This window comes from Lonchura striata, chromosome Z, assembly GCF_046129695.1.
Source record: "Lonchura striata isolate bLonStr1 chromosome Z, bLonStr1.mat, whole genome shotgun sequence".
Taxonomy (NCBI): Eukaryota; Metazoa; Chordata; class Aves; order Passeriformes; family Estrildidae; genus Lonchura; species Lonchura striata.
This window is the reverse complement of record NC_134642.1, coordinates 55,324,174-55,345,809: the sequence shown is the minus strand read 5'-3', so window position 1 is coordinate 55,345,809 and position 21,636 is coordinate 55,324,174. Positions and strand designations below refer to the sequence as shown.

General features: G+C 36.3%; 1 protein-coding gene across 1 annotated transcript in view; it reads left to right on the top strand.

The window, feature by feature from the left end:
* SRFBP1 (serum response factor binding protein 1) overlaps positions 1–21,636 on the top strand; it is a 70,295-nt gene extending 48,659 nt beyond the window's left edge. Inside the window, exons 5-8 of the mRNA XM_021546254.2 lie at positions 16,849–16,930; positions 17,824–18,559; positions 18,956–18,993; positions 19,702–21,636. Of these exons, the coding sequence (XP_021401929.2) occupies positions 16,849–16,930; positions 17,824–18,559; positions 18,956–18,993; positions 19,702–19,892 (1,047 nt within the window). The 3' untranslated portion in view covers positions 19,893–21,636. The remainder of the gene's footprint in view (positions 1–16,848; positions 16,931–17,823; positions 18,560–18,955; positions 18,994–19,701) is intronic.

Genomic DNA, 21,636 nt, shown 5'->3' with positions numbered 1-21,636 from the left:
CTTCACATAACCTTAGGAGCATAATATTCCCTTCTTTCACACTGATTTTTAATCTGTGGTCTTTGAGAAGAATGACACCTTTTCCTATTAAGTCTTGTATTTCTACTTTTGCTCAAATCCTGTTGTATTTGAATCATGCAGATGCTTGTCTGCAAAGAGGATTCTGCACAGCAAATACTGAGTATATTATGATCTTCAGAGCTTTTTGGGACCACATTCTTCTGCATCTCAAGATTTCTGAAGCGCTTGCCACAGTTTCTAAATATGTTTTTAAAAAATTGTAGGCCAGAAATGTAAGCCATTAGTAGCTTTTTGAAGCACTTTTTTTCCCCCTAATTTAAGGTCTGGCAAGCTTGTTTTGGATTGCTTTATATACAGGAACCGACTTTGTCTTGTTTGGAATTTAAAAGGAATTCAAAGGCTTTAGAAATAGGATCTCAGGCAGCTAATGAAAAGCCATAAGGAGACATGCCAGGATTTAACTGAGGAACTGAGTACAAATTATGAGTTTGGTCATTTAAAATCTAAGCTGCCTGATGAGGACAGCTCAGCTTAACATGATTTTGGAGAGTTGACGTTAGTGCTCTGTGGCTTCTGGTACAAGTAATTTTAACAGATGCCCAAAGATACATTACACTTAGAAGTTCTGGGGTGAGTGTATTTAGTATTTCTGGCACTTTACCTATATAGCTTAAATGAACTTGGGCTGGGGGAACCAACCAAAATACTAACAGTAATGTGAAAGGATTTTCTGTGATTTATCAAACAGGACTTTGACTTATTCACATGTGAGAAGAAAATTTCTGTTTCATCTCCCAAACTTCTCCTTGAATTCAGTCAATCTCTGGTGTGGGGCTAAGGAAGTTCAGTTCTTGGGCAAAAAGGATATGAGAAAGAGGTTAGAGAGGTATTTCTGCTCAGGACAGACAGAAAGAAGAATGACAAAGTTACAGGGCTAAATATGTATTAACTTTATTTATTTCAAAAGTGTGTTTCTATCACATCAAAATAGTACTTGTCAGATTCATGTCCATCTTAAATTATGCAGGTGATGGCCTGAGATTAGTCTATCAATTCACAGCCTCTCTGTCATAAGTAAACAAAATAAGAGCAAAGGTGGAGTAGTCATACTGAAAATGTTTTTCACACCAACAGTATGTGAAAGGCAGTTTATGAAAGGCTGCTAGTTTTGAGGCTTTAATTAACAGTGAGTAATTAATTCTGAGCACCAGATGTCCCAGAATAACTCACTAGATGGATACAAGACATTCTTGATGAAGAAATACATGAGACATTGTTCTACTAAATACACTTGGTTATTAAGGAAATTTCAAACTTAATAGTCCTTATGCTTTTGAACTTTGTGGGAGGATAAGAAAGATGTAGTTTCTGAATCAAGTAGAATTTTTAAGTAAACACATCTACATCTATAGAGGAACAGTCATATCTGTACTTCCTAATTTTGAAAAATATAAAGGTTTCTCTTTCATCTGATAATCCTAAATGAATGTATGTGATTTTCACTTTCATTTATTTCAAAAATGTACTTCCTAGTTGAAAAATGTCTAAACAAACCCCTCTGCATGTACTGTAGATTTAATGTGAGGAAATGTACTAAATCATAAAAAGGGTCTTCTTGCATTTTAATTTGAGACTTGCTGTTAGCTTCAAAGGCTTTGGATCAGACATAGAATAGTTGCTGTCTTTCTTTTAGTGTTTCGAGGATTTTTCCACAACCTCCTCCTTCCTCTTCCCCCAGCCCTCCTGAAGAATTCTACTCACAACAGAAACATACTAATTAGTCTAGATGTTATTAGTGATGCAGAACTTCTGTTTCTGTTTTTAGTGTCTTTAATAGTAGATTCTTATGTACATGGATTTTGAACATAGCTTATTTTGTTTGCTATACATATTTTGTTTGCAGTACATAAACCATAGGGACAAGACTATTGTATGAAACAATTTTCTTTGTAATACTGATGTGATAGTCTATAAGTGTTGTATAATATGCTTATCATTAATACATTGCAATTTTGTGGTTTAATTTTGACTGTGTGAGGACAATGGCTAGTGGTTTTGGGAAACTCATGAAAAACTTAATTCTCCTTTTTCTTTAAATTTGGGTTGTTACACACTGATGATTTAATAATTTAACTGGATTTAATAGATAATCTCCATCTTACTCCCTGCCCCTTTCTCTAGAAGTATTAAGTATTGGAAATATTGTTATCTTATTTCCTTTAGCTCCAGAAGGAATGTATTGCCTTACTAGGTACATGGATATTTCTATTCTCCAAGAATGTGTTTATGCTGAAAATAGTAAAATAATAATAGTCAATTCATTTTCCTACATGTTTTCATTGACAAAAGGCGATCTGCTTTTAATTCACTGTGGAATGCTGAATATTAGTTTTGCATAATGTTAACACGTTAAAATGTTACCTTCCCATCTTATTTCAGTATGAAACATTTTAGATTAATTTATTAATTTGCATATTAGATGCCAGATAGAGTTTACTCTCCAAAATAGATGCATCTGTCAACATGTTATATTTTTTTGGAAATATGTTGCTTTTATTTAATATTACAATTTCCTGCATCACAGACTAAGAAAATTGTTCTTATGCTGGGCATCAGTGTTACAGAATTAAATTCTTTTTATCCTGATTATTTTTTCTTAGTTTGAATGAAAGTTACACTAAATGCATGAAGCCAGAGTTTCCTGAGAATTTTCCATGTCAAACACCAGATGTTACTGTTAAACAGGAACGTCTGTGCTCTTCTGAAGACCACCGATGAAGTGAAAAATTTTGCATTCATTGATGAATATCACATTCAGGTGTAAATACTTTCTCTGTCTGACTTATTGTTCTTTGTTTTCTTTTCCTGAAAGTTCCTCATCTCCCAGATTTGATCACTTGAACTCCAAGCTGTTTAGCATAGCCTTTATATGTACCAGGCTGTATTTTAGAGCTTAGAATCCATTATTGTGGCTGTAACTGAAATTTTATGTCAGTATAAGTGAAGTCAGAAAATTTTTGACAAATATCTATCCAGTGTTTTTCCCCACATAATTTACTTTGCAGTTGTCCATACGTCTGCTAGCCTAGCCAGTATCAGTCCCTCCCCAGGCTTCCAGTGGCAGAGTAGAGAGTTGTACCGCGTTCTGTCCATGTTACTCCACCTTATGCATCTTCTCCAGCTGCCCCTTCACATTCAAATTAAGCTACCAAATACACTCCACTATAGTGCCACTGTTTGAGAACAAGGAGGTAGGCTAGACCAAAGCTAGCATCATCTTCAACATCAGAGTAGCAATTGCAATGAGTTCAGTTTAACCACAGCTTTGATTTTGTTAATTCTGGAAGTTGTCTTCTTCTAAGTTCCATATTGAAATAAACTGCTAGTAACTTTGACAGTGTTTCACAGAGATATTGCTTATCTCTGACATAAAAGGGCTGTCTCAGATTTTAAATTGCTAGTCCAAGAATCTTTCTAGCACTCATTTGCATTCCTGTGAGGCTGTAGTTCTTAATTTTGTTGCCTAGCTGAACAGTTCAAGTTTGTTAAAGTACAGTCTTGTCCCTAGACAAGGCTTAGACTAACAAGTGGTTTGATTGCCTTTGATTTGAATGTGCTCATTGCACTTACTTGATATGCCAGACCAGAATGTGGGCAAGCATATCATAGTAAAGCTCAGAGGCAGTTGGTTCACATTTTTGTGAGTGAGACTTAACTTGGATCTCCATGTAATTCAAACAAAATGAATGCTTGTGAGGGTATGATGGATGAAAAGTGGGGTGGGAAGAACAGTGCTGTTAGAATCATATATGCCTGTGGTAGTGGTTTTGTGATGCATGATGCTGCACATACACATGGCTGTACTTCTTCAGATACAGAAAGCTCTATCTTACAGCACTCACAAAAGACAAGCAACTCAAAACTTTCATTCCTATTTTAAATGAGCATTTGAGTGATGTATGATCAATATCTATCTGGACATGAGTTGTCCACCTAATAGAGGTGAATATTAGAAGTAGTCTTGTTTCTTTGCTTTCCCTGAAGAAAATACAGGAAAAGTGGCATAAAACGAGGTTCTCGGGGTATTGTGGTTGATTTGGCAACCTTTTGGTTTAGTTTGGTTTGGTTTTTGCTGTTTTGGTGGATTTTGGTTTGATTTTTTGTTTGGTTTTTGTTAATCTATTTTTTTTTTAAGTAAAAGAAGGTCAAGTTACTGATGGCCACAATCTCCTTCTCCAGAATATTGCCCAGGCTCGCATACAATGTGTACGAGGCAGAATATCAGTGCCTAGATAAGTGTATGGTATAAAAATGAGACACTTAGATACTTGTAGTATTTTTGGGGCCAGGAGAAGCTGGACATGAAGGATGATAATCAGTATTGCATTGGGCTCTCAGCACTGAAAATTTTAAAGGACATAAAGGAATATTTAAAAGCACAGGGAAGGTTATATGCATGAAGGAACCTCAAACTAAAAGTGATGTGACACATAGGGAGCATGTGGCTACTTTTCAGGATGGCTCTTACAGGCCGAGGACAGAACAACTTGGTCCAACAAATAATGAAGGTAAATCAGACTGGCTGCAGTGACAGTTGATTATAGACCCATACTATGGTACAGGGAAAGAGTGTAAATTATGAATGCTTCACTGTTAACCCTTGCTCTGAAAATAATAATGGCAGGGAACTAGCATTCCTGACATGTATCATCATCACATATAATATAGATGCCCTCCTTCCACCATGTCTTCAAGATGTTTAATGCCATTTGCCATCTTTACAGGGATAATGGGGTGAGGTACACACATGAGAGTGGTACTGCTCTGTGAAGCACTGTATTTTAACGTCTCAAAGGTATTACCAGAAAAAAAAGCACTCAGAAGTGATTTGAATGGAAGTTCCAACTGTAACAAGAGTTATGTACTACAGGCCCGAGTCAAATGGTCATGGTGAACAGAAAATGTCCAGTGAGGCTAGAGAAGCTACAAATTAAGGACAGCTAATAAAAGTCAGTGATTTCAGTTATTCTTAATTCTTTTGAATACTGAAGACAGAATCTTTAAATTGTATCTTTTATGTATCCATGGAAAGTAATCAGTTTGTAAAGTTGATCCACATGAAGGGACAAGGAGATGGATTTGTGCAACCATATGAACCAAAATGTTTCCTCTGTCTTGTCATCTGTCTCTAAATCCTTTGAGAATTGGTACTCATTGAGCAATTTCAACGAAGCTTCCTGTATCTAGTTTTTGAGAGATTTAACTTCCAGCAGGAAGGCTTTTTACCGTGTTTGTGAATGTGAGAAATCAGTGAATCCTAGAGGGGAAAATGTTAATAGATTATTATGTCTTGATCTTGCTTTGAGAAGCACGATAGAGTTGGGACTCTATGATAGTGTGCCAAGTGAATGCACCCCTATCAGGAAGAAAATTGCAAGGAGACCACATAAGGGAGAATTTACATGAATTTAAACATTATTTTGGTTGCTTGCTTGCTTAGAGAATTTTAAGTGTTAAGCTGTCTTTAATGTTATATTAAAAAGTGTGATTACTTATGTTAAAGACTAACAGTTCCTTGTGCATTATTAACTGGAAAAACTCTATATTTGCTTTGTAGTGTGACTCAGAATTGCATTGCAAAATCAAAAAAGTTATCTGACATTCCTGATATTTCTGAAAATGAAAACCAGCTGCTGGTGTCTTATGCTCCTTTTATTTTTACAAATGAAACTCAGTTTTTCATTATACATGTAATGTAAAAATAAAGTACATTATTCTGATTTCTTACCATCTCTCCTATCCGGGTAAGTTTTTAAAGTGCCCAACTAAGTACTAAGAAATTTATACTTATAAAAATCATAAAAGTAAAGCAAAAGCTATAGAATTAAGCAGGCTCTTTCAGGTCATTAGGAAGCCCATCAATCTGTTGTTAACACTGGAAAGCTAGAAGAAAAGTGTTAGAGCTACAGTTTCCTGAAGCTATAGAAGATATTCCCAAATTATTGGAATTCTGTTTAAAAAAAAAATCTCTTATATTGGGATGCCAATAAGCATAGCTGCTAAGACCATCCTTGTGAAAAGGTTTTAGCTTGGTAAAATGACAGCATAAGTTTACAGCACGTTGTACCTCTCTGGCAGTATTGGTAGGTAAGACAAAGTATTGGGAACTGGAGGTAACTAGTGACATAATGGAAAGATGAAGACATTTAATTTCTAGTGGTGATGATCTTGTTTTCCTTGGGTTTGGAATTCAAATAACTGCCAAATTATTGGAGTGGTTCAGTGGTTGCACTAGGGAAGTAGCATACCAGAGTTAAGTAATAATAATGTAATAACCTAGAAGATGCCTGAGAGCTCTAAGCATAAAGGTTCTGTGTGCCATATAGTGAAATACCAGCTGTAAAATGTGAACACCCAGGATTGCCATCCATTTTACATCCATTCTCTGCTGGTGTGCTCAAGTAATACCAGGGATTACATGTGTGTCTGTCATGTGTTTATAGTAGGTCTCGAAAGCATTAAATCAACAGACTTCACAATGGAAAATCTACATTTTGGTGCCAGAGAACTGGCATGTTTATCTCTGATGTTTTAATAGTTTTTCAGTAAACTGAACTTTTATTTCCATTGTCTTTTTCTGAAGAAAACTGAAAGACATATATATTTAAAAAAAAAAAAATCTGTTTTCAATCTTGCACGCAAATTGCAATGTGGTATGCCAAGAAATTCTGTCTTGAGTAGCATGTTGTCACATGGCCTAACCCTGGTTAGTGTGTGCAGTGCTTGTGAAGTCTTTTAAGTCATCTGTGCCTCCAATTCCCTCTCTCTTAGTTCCTTCAACAGGTCTTTGAACAGAAGTATGTCTCTCTGAGAGTTTTATCTGAAGACATTAATTTGACAATACTGTAGTTATATCTAGGTGTGTTCCCCAATGGTAATGCTTGCAAATGTAAAGGTCTGAGCAAGACAAGGTTTGTCCACAGGGATAATTTTTTTCCTTTATGTTATAAATTATCTGAAGTATACCTGATTAAAGTGGCACTTGTTTTTGTTTTGTTTTTGAAATGTTAGCTAGTTTTAAAGCATTGCATCTGTTTTAAATTTGAAGAGCTCAACTATGTCTACTTTCTCTGCTATAAACTTAAATTCATATGTGCTTATACTTAAAGTGCTGTATCAGGCTGCATCTGAATATTTTGAGGTTTTGGCATCTGTTTTAAAATGAAATATTTTAAGGATATCTCAAGATTACATGCCTGATGTAAATTGTTGGATAATTTGTAAGTTGGGTACAGAGTTTTGTCAGCATATTGATGCCATAGAGAAAGTTGTGAATATCTCAGTTCCGAAACTTCTTTGGTTCATCCAAGACAGAATATTTTGAACTTTGTGGTTCATTATAACAGTTCTAATAATACAGAGCTCATCCCTGTATCGCCAGTTTAGTTGCTACCATGAGCTCCACTCAGTCTTTGGACAAGCACATGGTGCACAGCTGACTCATGGGAATTCAGATGCATTCAGGTTACAGTGAAGTCAGAGAATTGTTTGCTGATGTATTTACAGCACTGCCTGAATGTTGTTGCTGTCCTTTTTGTTTCTGCTCTCTTTTTTATAACAAATAGGTATAAGTAATCAATTTTTAATATTTTTCTAAAAAATCGTTCTTTCAGATTTATTTTTTATGTTACCTAGCTTAACTCTCTATTCAGAGTTAATAACCAACTGCCTGTTCTGATTTTTCAGACTCTCATTCAAGATGGCCAGTTACAAGAAATTATCTCAACTTCACTTTTTTGTGAAAGTCAGTTGTGGTTTCAGATCTGATATATAGTTGGTGTCCAACTAATTTGTTTATGATGTTTTCTCCAAATTTCATTTTCTTCTCTTAAGACTATGTGAATTTTGTGGCAAAGAACTTTCTCTTTCTCACAGCTACTGCCTGTTTCCAAGATGTATTTTATTTCTATTCCCACTGAAGTACATATTTCCTTTCAGGGTTTCTATTTCATCTTATTTTGCTTTACAGTTTAATCTCTCAATATAATTGTCTCTTGCCTTTTTGGGTTGGAATGTTTGCATGGTTTTCTTGTGTGGGGTTTGGGTGTGGTTTTTTTAATGCCATCTATGCTGTCTCCCAAAATTGCTCATGCAGTCTGGCAAGGTGCCATATTGTATAGCAATAATGTGCCTTGACTGTTCAAATGTCAAAATATATGAAAGGCATGTATTTTATAGAAAGCTGTGTATTTTTAAAAAGCAAAAACATGTAGACTTTATACTGCTACACTTTTTGTGTTTGATTTTACATTTGTATAAGTCAGAACTGCATGTATTTTATCCTAGTCAGTTGTCCTAAATGTACAAATTAAATTATGCAATGTTTTTAGACTCTAACTTAGGGAGTGCTCCGTTCACAACTGTTTTCCACTTGGAATTTGTTCACAGTTTTCTACAGCATATAATGATCTGCATTCTCCTGGGTTTTATTAAAGGCTAGCAGTGGTTTCAGCGTTAATATGAATTAGACCATCACAGCTCAGGGAGGAGTTGTCACAGAGCTCACTTTATGTCCTCTTTCATAACCTTAAGAAGTTGTTTTTTTGTTTGTTTTATGTGGGCATTGTTTGTGTGGGATGCCAAATTGAGATGATTATAGACACATAGCCTTATTAGCCTTGGAAAAAATGAGAATGAGTTAGAATTATTTTAATTTTCTCACATTCTTGCTGTTTCCACTTACACCTAGATTTGACCCTGTTCTCCATAAGGAAACAATCAAGAATCCATGCCTACTTTAATCTTGACTTTTTTCTTCTGACTTTTATTTATTGAAATAAAATGGGAATTGGTTTTGTTGGGGTTTTTGTTTGTTTGTTTGTTTGTTTTTAGGTTGTTTTGTTTTAATAAAGAGAAAAAGAAAAGAAGTGTAGAAGATTAAGTACATAATTTGTACTTGGGCAGGTCTGGGGTTTATGCCAAGCTCTGCTGTAGATCACTCTGGTAGTTTGGGATGAAAGACTCCACTTTTCTTTGACCATTTCCGAATCTGAAAAATAAGCATTTACTTCCCGCTTCTGTGCTTCTGCCTGACTTAATTGTGACAGGTTAGTCCAAAGAAACTCTGTTTACCTATTAATATTCATATTAAATATGGACATCTAACATTTGCAGAGTGCTAGGCTTTTTAAAGAGCCTGTTGTGAATGTCTTAAAATGCTTAGATAGTAGGTACTTTATATCATAGTAAAAACAGCAAATAATCTATTTTTGTTTGAATCTATTACCTGTTTAGAACCTTCTTTTAAAAGGAGGAATGATAGAAACATGTTTATACATCAAACTTCTTTTTGATAAAAGACAAGCTAAAAAACAAGACAAACTTAATATGGAAAGGAACATGAATCTAAATGAACAAATCTGTTCCATATTCTATTGGACCAAATGAATGTCTGGACTTAATCTATTTGGTCCAGACATTCAAATAAAATTACAGCAAGTGTAAGTACCTTGACAGTATTTAGAAAAATCTCATGCTGTTGTTCCCTGGTGCTGGATTCAAGAGTCTGTGGTAGGCAGTGATGAGTTGAGTCAGTACTGCTGCTGGCAGCCCAAGCTCAGATAGATTTTCAAGACTTCTGCCTTCTACTGTGTGCAGTTTTACATATGAGCAAAACAATTGTGCATATTGCCATGTCTTCAGTTTCATAATGTTCTTTATTATGTTTTATGCTGGGTTTGCATGGCAATATTCTAGTAAATGGTGGGCTATAGGGCTAGCTTCTGTGAGAAGGGGCCAGAAGCTTCCCCTGTATCTAGTGGAGCCAATACCATCCAGCTTCAGGATTGATCCACCACTGGCCAAGGCTGAGCTCTTCAGTGATGGTGGCAGCACCTCTGGGATAACAGAGTTAAAAATGAATGGGAGGGAATGAACAAGAGCAATTGCTACCAGGGAACAGAGGAGTGAGAGTATGTGGGAGAAGAAGGGAAGGAGGTGCTTCAGTCACTGGAGCTGAGGAGGGAGCAGCAGTGACAATGTGTGAACTGACCCAAGGCCCCCCATTCCCTATCTCCCTGTGCCACTGGGGTGGAGGATGTAGAGAAAATGGCAAGTGAAATTGAGCCTGGGAAGAAGGGAGGAGTGGAGGGAAGGTGTTTTAAGATTTAGTTTTTAGATCTCATTACCCTCTTCTTATTTAATTGGCAATAAATTATTACTTCCCCAAGCTGAGTCTGTTTTGCCCATTGTGGTACTTGGTTAGTGGTCTCTTCCTGTCCATATCTCAACCCATGAATCTTTCATTTCAACCCTTGTGTTGCTGACTAGGGGAGTAATAAAAACAGCTTCACTGGGCACCTAGCATCCAGCCGAGGTTTCAAGATAAATAAAGTATTATCCATGTACCTCTGTGCTTGAATTACCATGATAAAAGAAAACAATGTAAATTAATATAAACTGTGGTAAGCATTGAAAATAATAATAAACAAGTTTTCCTGTGTATCTTGATGTTTTGTAAGAAATTGTTCAGTTTTAATTCTGTAGTTCTTCACAAAATATTGTCTTGATGAGTTATTGCAAAGGTTTTAGATATGTTCAGACATTTTTTTATCATCAAATGAAAATTTTTCATCAGCCTACTTTAAAAATGCTATATTGTGCAATTAAAAAAATTCTACTGAAACCTGGACAATTTTCTGAGATCCATAAAGAATTGATTTCTTTAAGAACTTCTCACCTGTCATGCTATTAAGCTTTTATAACTGGTACTTTATAACACCTGTACGATCATTTTTGTGTTATGTTGAAAATAGTTAAAGCTTGAGTGAAAACAAAGTAGTAGATTATTATAAAATTAGAGGTTTTGGCAGATTTGTCATAATTTGTCATCATTAATGCCAGACACAGTCAACTACCAACCCCTTGCTGTCAGGAGCTGAGACAGCAATGCTGTCATGAGTGATACCATTAACCGGTTGCTTCTCATACCAAAATCTTCACCATGTCTGAGGCCGCAAATCACAAGCTGTATGCCTTAGACATAAAGCAAGAGGGAGAACTAGCTGTGTTTCACAGTCAGAAAGTAACTTCATTCACGTCTTGTTCCAAAGAAGTATGAAGTCATGGTATAGACTTGGGTGGCCAAGCCATGATTTGGCACCTTCAATTGCACTGTGACTTCACATTAATCATATCTACTGTTACGAAGGACTGCTGTAGCTAGTTAGAATTTTGTAAAGAATGTGTGTGTATTAATAGGTTTTCTATTTGTTTTGTTGGTTTTTGCTGGTTTTTTAGTAGAGAAGTCTTCTCCCAGGCTTCTAAGAAAGGATATTGCAATGACATCTTCTTTGGCCTAGAACTGGGTGTTACTTTTTCTATACTTTCTCTAGGTAATATTGACCCTTTTATTTTTCACCTCCTTAAATTCAGGGTGTTGTTAACATTTGAAATTAAACTCCTTCTAGATGGTTTAGAAACTAGTATGACATTCTCCAAGGTTGGTTTCTCTGTCAGGTTTTTTCCATGTACTGCTTGCTTCCCAGTGGGGTGTCTTGCTGTCTCCATTTGCATGTCATTGTTTCAAATAACTGACTAATGACTGATGCAGAGCCACAAAGCATTACCACTTTGGTAGCATCCTCGCCCTGAAACTCTAGTTTGTTGTCCTTATAGTAGAATATGCTTCTAATAACAGTCTTGTTTCTGATGAGATCTGTCTTTTGTGCAAAAGTTGGTTGAGAAACAGAATATGACCTCTTTCGTATTATTGATTATAACTACAGCATAGAGGGTACCACCAAAAGTAGTCTTAGAACAGAAAGATTATTCAGAATTAAGCAATGGTCAAAAGTCTACATTTCATGTTCTCAGATTAATCTGCCCTTTAATTCATCCTGGAGCTCTACTGTCTCAGGCTTACTACCAAGGCATACCATTCAGTTCCTGCAATCCCATCTGCCTTGAGACACTCAGTTTCTCATTCTCACTTTATTACCTGCATAGTATGAAGCAGGTTCTACCCACAAAACTTCTGCCTGATGTTTATGTCACACTGCTCCTTTTTTTTTACCCTGTGGTGCCAGCTCTCAGAACAATTCCAAACTTCTGGCCTGTCCCAGCACATCTCAAAACTTGCATTGTGAATCTGCTTTTATCTTTGCAAGTTTATCCATCCATTTTCTTCACAGGCATTGCCACTATTTGCCAAGTTTGTCTCTCTTATGTGGGGCTTACATGTGTGTTTGATAACAGATGTTTTTTATATTATTTGTGGAAATAATGCATTATTTACCAAGATAGAATTTTAGAGTAGACTGTCTTCAGGTAGTTTAACTGTAGCCAGCAAGTGCCAGGCAGCTGCTCACTCACCCGTGCACCAGCAGGATCAGGGAGAGAATTGGAAGGATAAAAGCTAGACAACTCACAGGTTGAGATAAAGACAGTTTAATAGGGAAAGCAAAAGTTGTGCACAATAGCAAAGCAAAACAAGGAATGAATGCAGTGCTTCCTATGCCAGACAGGTGTTCAGCCATCTCCAGGCAAGCAGGGCCCTACCAGATGTGACAGTGACTTGGAAAAGCAAGCACACCATCACTCCAAATGTCCCCTTCATTCCTCCCTTTACTCCCCACGTCATGCACTGACTATGATGTCACATGTTCTGGAATATCCCTTTGTTCACTTGGGGTCACCTGTCCCAGTTGTGTCTCCCTCCAACCTCCCATGCCCCCTCAACTTCCTCACCAGTTGGGCAGTACAAACAGCAGAAAAGGCCTTGGGTCTGTGTAAGCCCTGCTGAGCAATAACAAAAACATCTCTGTGTTGTCAACTCTGTGTTCAGCACAAATCCAAAACACACAGCCCCATACTTGCCTCTGTGAAGGAAATTAGCTCTACCCCAACCTCAACCAGCACAGTAAATTAAAATTTCTCACTGCAAAGTGTGACTGTACACTCCTCTGCTTTGCTCACTTTCCAGTGCCTCAGTTGGACATTGGAAGAGGAAGAATGTTCCTGTAGAAAGTACTAGCACATTCTTGCATAAAAAATAAAGAGTGCAAAATAATACAAGAAGTAGCATGAGTATGTCAGAATAACAGTGCAAAATTCTAGTATCTAATTAAACGTCCAAAAGATGGGAAGGAGGGAGGAAAGTGTTCTTGATTGTAAAGACAGTTGGCATTTCTTTGTTAAGTTTTTTTTCTATATTGTCTATATTTCTAAAATATTTTATATACTGGAAAATAATTGAGGGAAAATAAATTGAGCATGGGCTCTGCCAAAAAAAAAAAACCCAAACCAAAGCAAAACTAAAAAGCCCATACACAGAAAAATGAGAAAATTGAGAGACTGTGACTATCATATTGTGTGTTTGTTAGTTGGTGGCTATCAGTGTGAGTAGTGTTTGTGAAGTATTTTGTGCTAAGGAAAAAAAATGTGATTATTCCATATGGATTGGCTTATATATGCTTAAAACCTTTCTATAAATACTTGAATTAAAAGACACCAGATGCTGCACAGTAGCTGCTGCTGCTTTGTGAACGTCATGGTATATTCTTTAAAGCCCACAGGAAGTAGCTGAGGGGAAAAGTGTATTAATTAAGTTCAGAAATAGATTTTCCAGCTATAGGAAAGTCTCCAAAGAAAATAGCATATGATCTTCAGAAATGTGAGCTTTCTGTCCTGAGAATCTGGTGGCAGCATGCAGCACTGTCACATGGGCATCAAAATTCAGATTTCAAGTTCTTAGAGCTAAACTAGCCTGGAAATAAGTCAGTCTGTGGCCCTTGGAAATGGACCCATCTTTTGACCTGTCCCCTCTGGCCAGTGTTCATAGTTTTGTGGACAGTCTTCAGAGAGAACATTTTTCCAGTTTCTCTTGACCTGAAGAAATAATGTAGCAGAGACTTGAGGGGAAAGTACTAGAACTCCCAGATGCTCTGCACTTCGAACTTGCAATACACAGAGTATATTTTATAAGCTCTAAAACTATGGCAAAAGAATTACAAAATGGCAATTGCTTTCCACTGGTTGAGAAAGATTTATGGCTGGCAAACTAATTAAATGTTTCCGCATTTAGAAGTACTGACTCTGGTGTATTTGTAGTGCCTTCTTTTGTTCTGTTTCCTTCAGAGCACTGAAGAGTGACTCTCCTGCACTAGCAGTTGGTGGGAAGTGTCCCATCTCTCTTTATACAATATAGATATATAACTGTTTATAGTGACATGGTTCTGCTGGAAGAAAATGGACATGCGAAAAAGTAACATTCACCACTGAGCAGTCTTATGTGGGTCATGTGAGCTGCTTTAAGTGTGAATTGCTGATGTATTGGGTATCATGTGTGTCATGGTGGTTTGACCCCAGCGAGCAGCTAAGCACCCAGCAGCTGATCACTCACCCTGCCCCTGTGGGATGGGGAGAGCATCCCGGGAGCAGAAGTCAGAAAAACTTCTATCTTAAGATAAAGACAGTTCAAGGAAGAAAGCAAAGCTGTATGTGCAAGAAAAGGAGAAGAAGGAATTTATTCAGCACTTCCCATAGGCAGACAGATATTTAGCCACATCCCAGAGAGAACTGTTTCACTTCACATAATGGTTACTTGGGAAGATAAACATCATAACCACAAACATCTTCCCATACCTTTTTGTTACCTCAAGCTTTTATTACTAAGCATGACTTGAAAAGGACTTGATATCTTTTTGGTCCATGTGGATCAGCTGTACCAGGGGTGTTCCATACCTATGGTAGGGGCAGAGCAAGAAACAGAGAAGGCCTTGATGCTGTGCAGACACTGCCCAGTAGTAACTTAAATACTGATGTGTTACCAGCTCTAAAATGTTTTAGTCACAAACCTAAAGCACAGCACCATCTTGTCTACTATGAAGCATGTTAACTCCATCCCAGGAGAAAGACAGTACCATTTCTACTCCTTGTTTGTTTTCACGTAACACCTATGGCTTGGGCTCCATCTGCTGTGATGATTGCTTAGGAGAGGAGAGGTAGCATGCTCTGTTGAGTTGATGGCACCAAAATGAGCTTAGTTTGGGTCACAGGGCACTTGGTCTGGTTCTTTATCAATATCATCCTCTTTTGATTCCAGTGGCTTTGCCTGTGATATTTCCATAGCACAAAACTGAAATCACAGAAACAATTTGAATATAAATCTATTGCAGTACCGTCAATAGGAAGAGAAAAAGGTGTGTTTTGTATGTCTTTTCCACTCTCTCCCAGAGAATTCTACTGCAGGCTCTAAGAAATCTTCCTGATAAAGGTGTGTTTTACAAATCTGTTGGACCTACTTTCCCTCCTTTCAAAAAAGAAGATTAAAAAAAAAGGAAACAAGGAAACAAACAATCACACATCAGAACAGAAGACAGAGCTGTCTTTGGAAAAGTCTTAGGTACCATTCATTTAGCTTTTCAAGCAGAGTGATCACAAGAACCTGAAAATGAGAGCTTTTACAATGGTCATACTTGTGATTTCCAGTATTGAAAACAGGAAGTCAGAAAAGAAGTAATTCCAGAAGATCATATTTCTTGTTTGAATCAGTTTCCAGAGTTCCAGTATTCTACCATGTCAAATTTAAGATTTTTTTGTCTCCATGGTCAAGTTAGACCTTGCCTTTCAGTGGTTTACGTGTATTCCTTCAATGTCATGCTGTGTCATTTTGCCAACTTTTATGGGATCAATACTGTAATTCTTGCAAGCTGTTGCATTCCTTCAAGCAGAATGCCTTCTATCAGTATAATGTTCTTTATTCATTAATTCATTAATGAATTAATTTTCTTTGCACTTATATGAAATAGTAAACATAAAATCAGTGACCGATATATCTGATGTGCTTTAAAGGAAACATAAATTATGTTATCCCTGTTCAGTACCTGAGAAGTATCACATGTTGTGCATCTGCTATGTTTCTGTCAATGTTTAGGTAGACAGATTTTAATGCATTTAGAATGATGGTTGTGGGAACTCAAAATGTCCCTCAGACATTTTTGAAGGTTCCAGGTCCAGGTCAGAAGCATTTGAGACCCTGGCAGGCAGCTGGAAACAGCTGTGATTTTTTATTTGAGCCATGGAATGATTTACCAACCTTGCAGGAAGAACAAGAAGTCACAAAAGTTTAGATATTATAGTAGAAGTAGTCACAAAGTAGAGGGAAGAATTTTTTAGTGCTGTACAGGGGGGTTTTAACACCTGTACACGGGGGGTTTCTGTTTTGTACATGGGGGTCAGAGGTTTTAAGATGGAGGGATCTGGACCTGCCCTGTCCTCCCTCTTTCTTCTTCCTTACCTCCATGTTCTTGGTGATGTTGGCACCCAGATTGGTTTAGAGTAGAAAAGCACCTTGTAATATACGTAGTAGGTACTGGGGAAAAACTATAAACCTGTAACATGTAATGTACCATATAAAAGATAGCTGCAGCCCTGGGCAGGGAGAGAGAAGAAGAAGACAGCTGACAGGATGTCAGGGTGTGTGTGTGTCTCTGCCTGAGCTGCTGAGCAAACTGCAGCAGCCAGAGAAGACAATCTTTTAGATAACTCAAAATAAATTGCCTTGAGACCAAACAAGAGACTGCTGAGCCTTTCTTTGGAAGCATGGATTGGAGGAGAAATGTTTCCACCACACAAAGCCACCCTGCAACCTAGGGTGGTCTTCGACAGATGGTAATACATGACAAATAAAGTGTCATAAGTTTTCCTCTTGTTCAGTTCCTGATGAGAATCACATTAGTATGCACTGCATACTAATGCATAACTGACACAGACTTGTGTAGGTTGACTGTTCTGTTGACTTCATGCCTTTGAATTTTTCTTGTGCAGCCAAACTGTACTGCAGCTGAGCGAGCCATGGCAAGACTTGCAACACATCCCACCTTGAAGCCCAGATTTGTTGAACTTAAAGGTATGAAACATTTTATTGAATTTTTCTCTATAGCTTACTGTTACTTTGAAATGTATTTCTGACATGAACAACAGTAAAAAACCCACAAAAACTAAAAGCTTCTGTAATTAGCATAACTAGCTGCAGTGAACCAAGCCACAATCTTCAAACCATTTATATAGCTTGAATTTATATGGGTTTATATGTGACAGTATACAGTATGACATTTATTTAATATAGGGTAATTGAACAAACAGAGCTTATAACGAGAATTCTAAAAATCAAATAGATGTAATGGAGTATAACTAAATTAAAAAGGAACAAAAATGGATCATTGCAACTGGGTTTTCAAAGGCATTTAAAAGATTTTATAAATCACTTTCTTAACTTTCCCTGAAAACTTTGCTCAGAATTCTTAGGGTATCTTTCCTGGTTATGTAGGATTTCTCTTGTTCTCTCAAAACTGGAATTTTCCACCTAAAATTAATGTTTAAAAGGGTAAAGTATTAGTAGTAATGCCACAAAGTTACTTCATTAATAAGAGAGCATATCAAATACCCATTTAATTATATATGAACAAATTCATATTAGTTTACAATTTTATACACAAAGTAGTGTCTTATGAACATGATTATCAGCTGCAGATTATTTTCTGAATGAGAAGTTCATGATTTAGTCCAAATTTCATAGTGTATTTATTGATACACTAATATTTTCAGGGTTTTTCCTTCTCTTTTGATGATATTGTATTCTAACGTATCTCTTTTCCCATGTGTGTGGTAAATACTTCATAAGGACATACAAAATATGCTCAATACAACACATAGAAGTTGCAAAAATATTTTATTATATAAAAATAACTTAAGTAAATTCATGTGTAGCTGCAACAAAATATTTTTCTGCCCCTTGTACAGCTGCTGTTAAAGCTTTTAAGGATGCAAGAAAGAATCCAGACAAAGACACTCCTATGAAAAAGGATCAGTCAGAAGAACAGCCTAAATCAGTAAAATGTTTCAGTAACAGCTTGGATGACCAAACTTGTAAGCGGCCTCAAAAACAGCAAGGATGTGAACACAAAACAAAACTAGGCATTAAAGTAGAAACTGACAAGGTGGTTGAAGAGCTCTGTGAGAGTGAATATGAACAGAAAACTCTGGAAATGAAGAGAGTGTATGCTTCAGAAGAACCTTCATTTCAGGCAGTAGAAATGCAAATGGTTACTCAAAACAAAACAGGAAAGAAACTTGACTATCAAAAAAGGAAAGAAAATATGAGTAGGAAAAAAATAAATGCAATAAAAGAAATAATTTATGATAGTGACCAAGAGCATCCCAGTGAAAAGGAATACTTTGATGATAGTACTGAAGAGAGGTTTTATAATGAGTCATCAGATTCTGACAGTGACAGCAATGATGACTTCTTCATTGGAAAAGTAAAAAAGAAAAAAACAGCAGCAGTTAATAATTTTTCTTCAACAAAAGAAAAGGCTAGTGTTCAGAAAAATGTAATGAAAACAGAAAAGAGCACAGTGTCTGGGACAGTACAAGATTTGATCATGGAAGAGAGAAAGCCACTTGCAAAAGCAAGCAAGCTGGAGTCAGTGATCTGCAGTTCTTTGTCTACCACCTATCAGAAATCTCAGAACAGAAGGTAAACCTTTTCTCCATGTTATGTTTTCCATTCATTCCCTCCTTCATGGCAATGGAAAGGGTTGTGTTTTCTAGTAATCCTTACTAAACAAAGAGAATTAAACCTTAGAACATTTTCACAGAAACTACTCACTAGTCTTCTTAAGCTTTCTTGACAATTTCTTATATTCACAATAACATTGATTTATGCGTAGGATTTCTAACTAGATCTGCACGCAAATTCAATCACTTCTGAATACTACTTCTTTATTAACATGGGTGGAGCAGTGTTGAAGAAGCTTGCATGTTATGTTTGAAGTTATTCCGTGAGCGTTATGGTGATGATGATTCTTTATTCCAGGTGTTTGTAATCTTACAATTTTATTGAAAAATCTTAACAACTTCTTTTTCTTTTTAGAAATACTAAAGACCAGCCTCTGAAAAAGGAAAGAACAGGTATGTATTACTTAACCTGGTAAAACTAGGAGAGAAAAAATATTTTGAAATTTTATTACCTCTGCAGTCTATTCACGATGGGATATATTTGTTTCTTTTCAAGTTTGTGGCACATATTTTAACATTTGTTGTTAAAATGGTCTAACTGTTCACCTTTCATATCTATGGATGTTGTCTGCTATTTTCTATTCTCTCATATTAGAAATACTTAATATAATGTTTACACTGGAAAGTGCTTTTCTGTCTGTCATATATTTGTGCACAGTTAAAGGTACTAGATTGTTATATGTAACTAGTACCTTATAAGCAATTTCTTCAATAGCTTCTGGATATGGAATATTTTATTCAGTTTATATTCTGTGGTACCAGTTTGGAGTTCATTGGACTGAGGATATAATTCCAGTCATATTGAGTTACATTGTGTAACAGGCATTGGTTTATTGTGAAGAAAAAAGTTTACACTGTGCTGAATGTTTGTCTACATAGATTTAGAGTGTAGTCAGTATTAATAAATCTTAACTGTCTGCAGTCTACCAAGTAGCAATTTACCAGGCTGCAAGATGAAGAAATCTTGCTGTGAATATTCAGATGACTGTGTTCCCCATGGCTCATTATGAATTTTTTGAAAATATCTGCAATCCCAGGGTAGTTTGCATACTTTTATAAAGGTTCCTGATGTAGTTAATGTTTTGTTTTGTACTTGCACAGGTTTTCTTAAAAATGAAACAAAGCTCAAGAAGAAACCATTTTCAAAAGCTTCAGGGGATATTAAATGCAACAATAATAAAGCATCTTTGGAGCAGCCTCTTCATCCTTCATGGGAAGCAAGCAGGAGACGCAGAGAGCAAATGTCTCAAATCACAGCATTTCAAGGGAAAAAGATTAAATTTGATGACTAGACTATACATAAATGGAGGTTCAAAAAACATTTTTTTTGCAACTGCTCTTTGAGCATTTTTGTTATACTGTCCATATCCTTTGCAATTTACAAACCTGCAACTATTATTTACCATTGTAGAATATCAAGATTGTTTCATTCATTCTTTGTGCTGTTCATTAATGTAATGACCATTTGGTGCTGGTTCGTAAGTCCCATTATGTAGTGCCAACATTCATGAAATATACCCTAATGTGAACAAAGGATTTTTTAGAAACATAATTTGTGCCCTGTAGGAATAGTACAGATTATTTGGACAGGGGTTTGGAAGGCAATTTTTTTAATGTAAAAAAATGTACTTTATATGAGAATTTGGTTGTCAAAAGAAAGGTTCTATATTGTCCCATCTCAACTGAGACAAAGTTAAAGATTCTTAAACTTGAAGAGACTTCAAAAATTTACCAGTGTATCAGGTATCTGGCAACGTCAATTAGTTTTAAGCATAATATGAAAATTTCTGGGGAGAATAAAATACTGTGCTTTTAAATTGTGATCTCTGTCCTCTGATTATACTGCCAATTTGAAGAAATGAAGCAATGTCTTTAATATTTTGTTCTGGTAGTTATGTCTGGATTCTTCAACATGTGTGTCTTGCACTTTCTGAAAAATGTGAAAAAACTTTGTACACTAAGGAACATTTGACTTTTAAGTGCCAGTTGACACTGGGAGTTCATTTGATTAGAATATAGCATAAAAAGTTCATTGAATATGCTTCAGGTACTTTCCCTATACCTTATTGAAAGAAATTCTGAACATGTAATTAATCTTTAATAGTGTTGTTTTTTTAAATATAGTTACCTTTCATTATCAAATTAATTCATAAAGCTAATAAATGACTGGACTGTACTATTCATGTAGCATTTTGAGATGCTTAATGGAAGCCCTGCATCACCCCAAAGGCCCATCTAACCTAGTATCTTTGAAAGTAGTCAGAAAGGGGTGCTTTAAGGACAGAAGGAGCACACAGTGATACATCATACAACATTGATCTCTTCAAGCTTCCAGTTTACAGCTGAGCGACGTCTTGTGATACAGTAGCTTATAGTGTTTAATAATCCTTGATCAGTTTCCTTTCTTCAGATTTGCCTGCTCTTAAATCCCTGCAGACTTGTAGGGTATGTCATCTCTTAAGGTGTAGATGGCCTTCCAACATATTGCAGTCTGAAAAAGTCTAGTCTTTTTCTGTGTCTCAGACAAAGCCATCAGGCTTCTGGGCTGCATTAGAAAATGTTGCCAGCAGTATGAGGATCCTTGCCCTGGACTAAACACAGGTAATGGTACATTGTAGACATTCCATCTTGTGTTAAGTTCTTGAAGACTAAGCCTTCAAGTGGGTCTGTTCTGCATTAATATTTAGGCATGGTTTGCCCTACTTAGGCTTTCTTTTCTATATACTGAACAAATGTCAGTTTATGTAATACTGTCTTTAATGGCATTGCCTCCCAGAGAAATGAGAAATTCAAACCACCTTTCATTTCAAAGTGGTTTTGGTGCTGTTATTTTCACTGTTCTGTATGGAACAGTAATGAAGGCCAAAAGCTACAAAATAAAGCACAGAAACCTATTTACTGTGCTTTTGTAGGGTTATATTTTGCAGAAGAAGCCATGCATTTACCTGCTTTCTACAAACTTCAAGATTTTCAGATGCAAATGTTAATCCTTAAATCTTTAAATAAAATAAGTAAATAAATCCTAGATGAATGCCA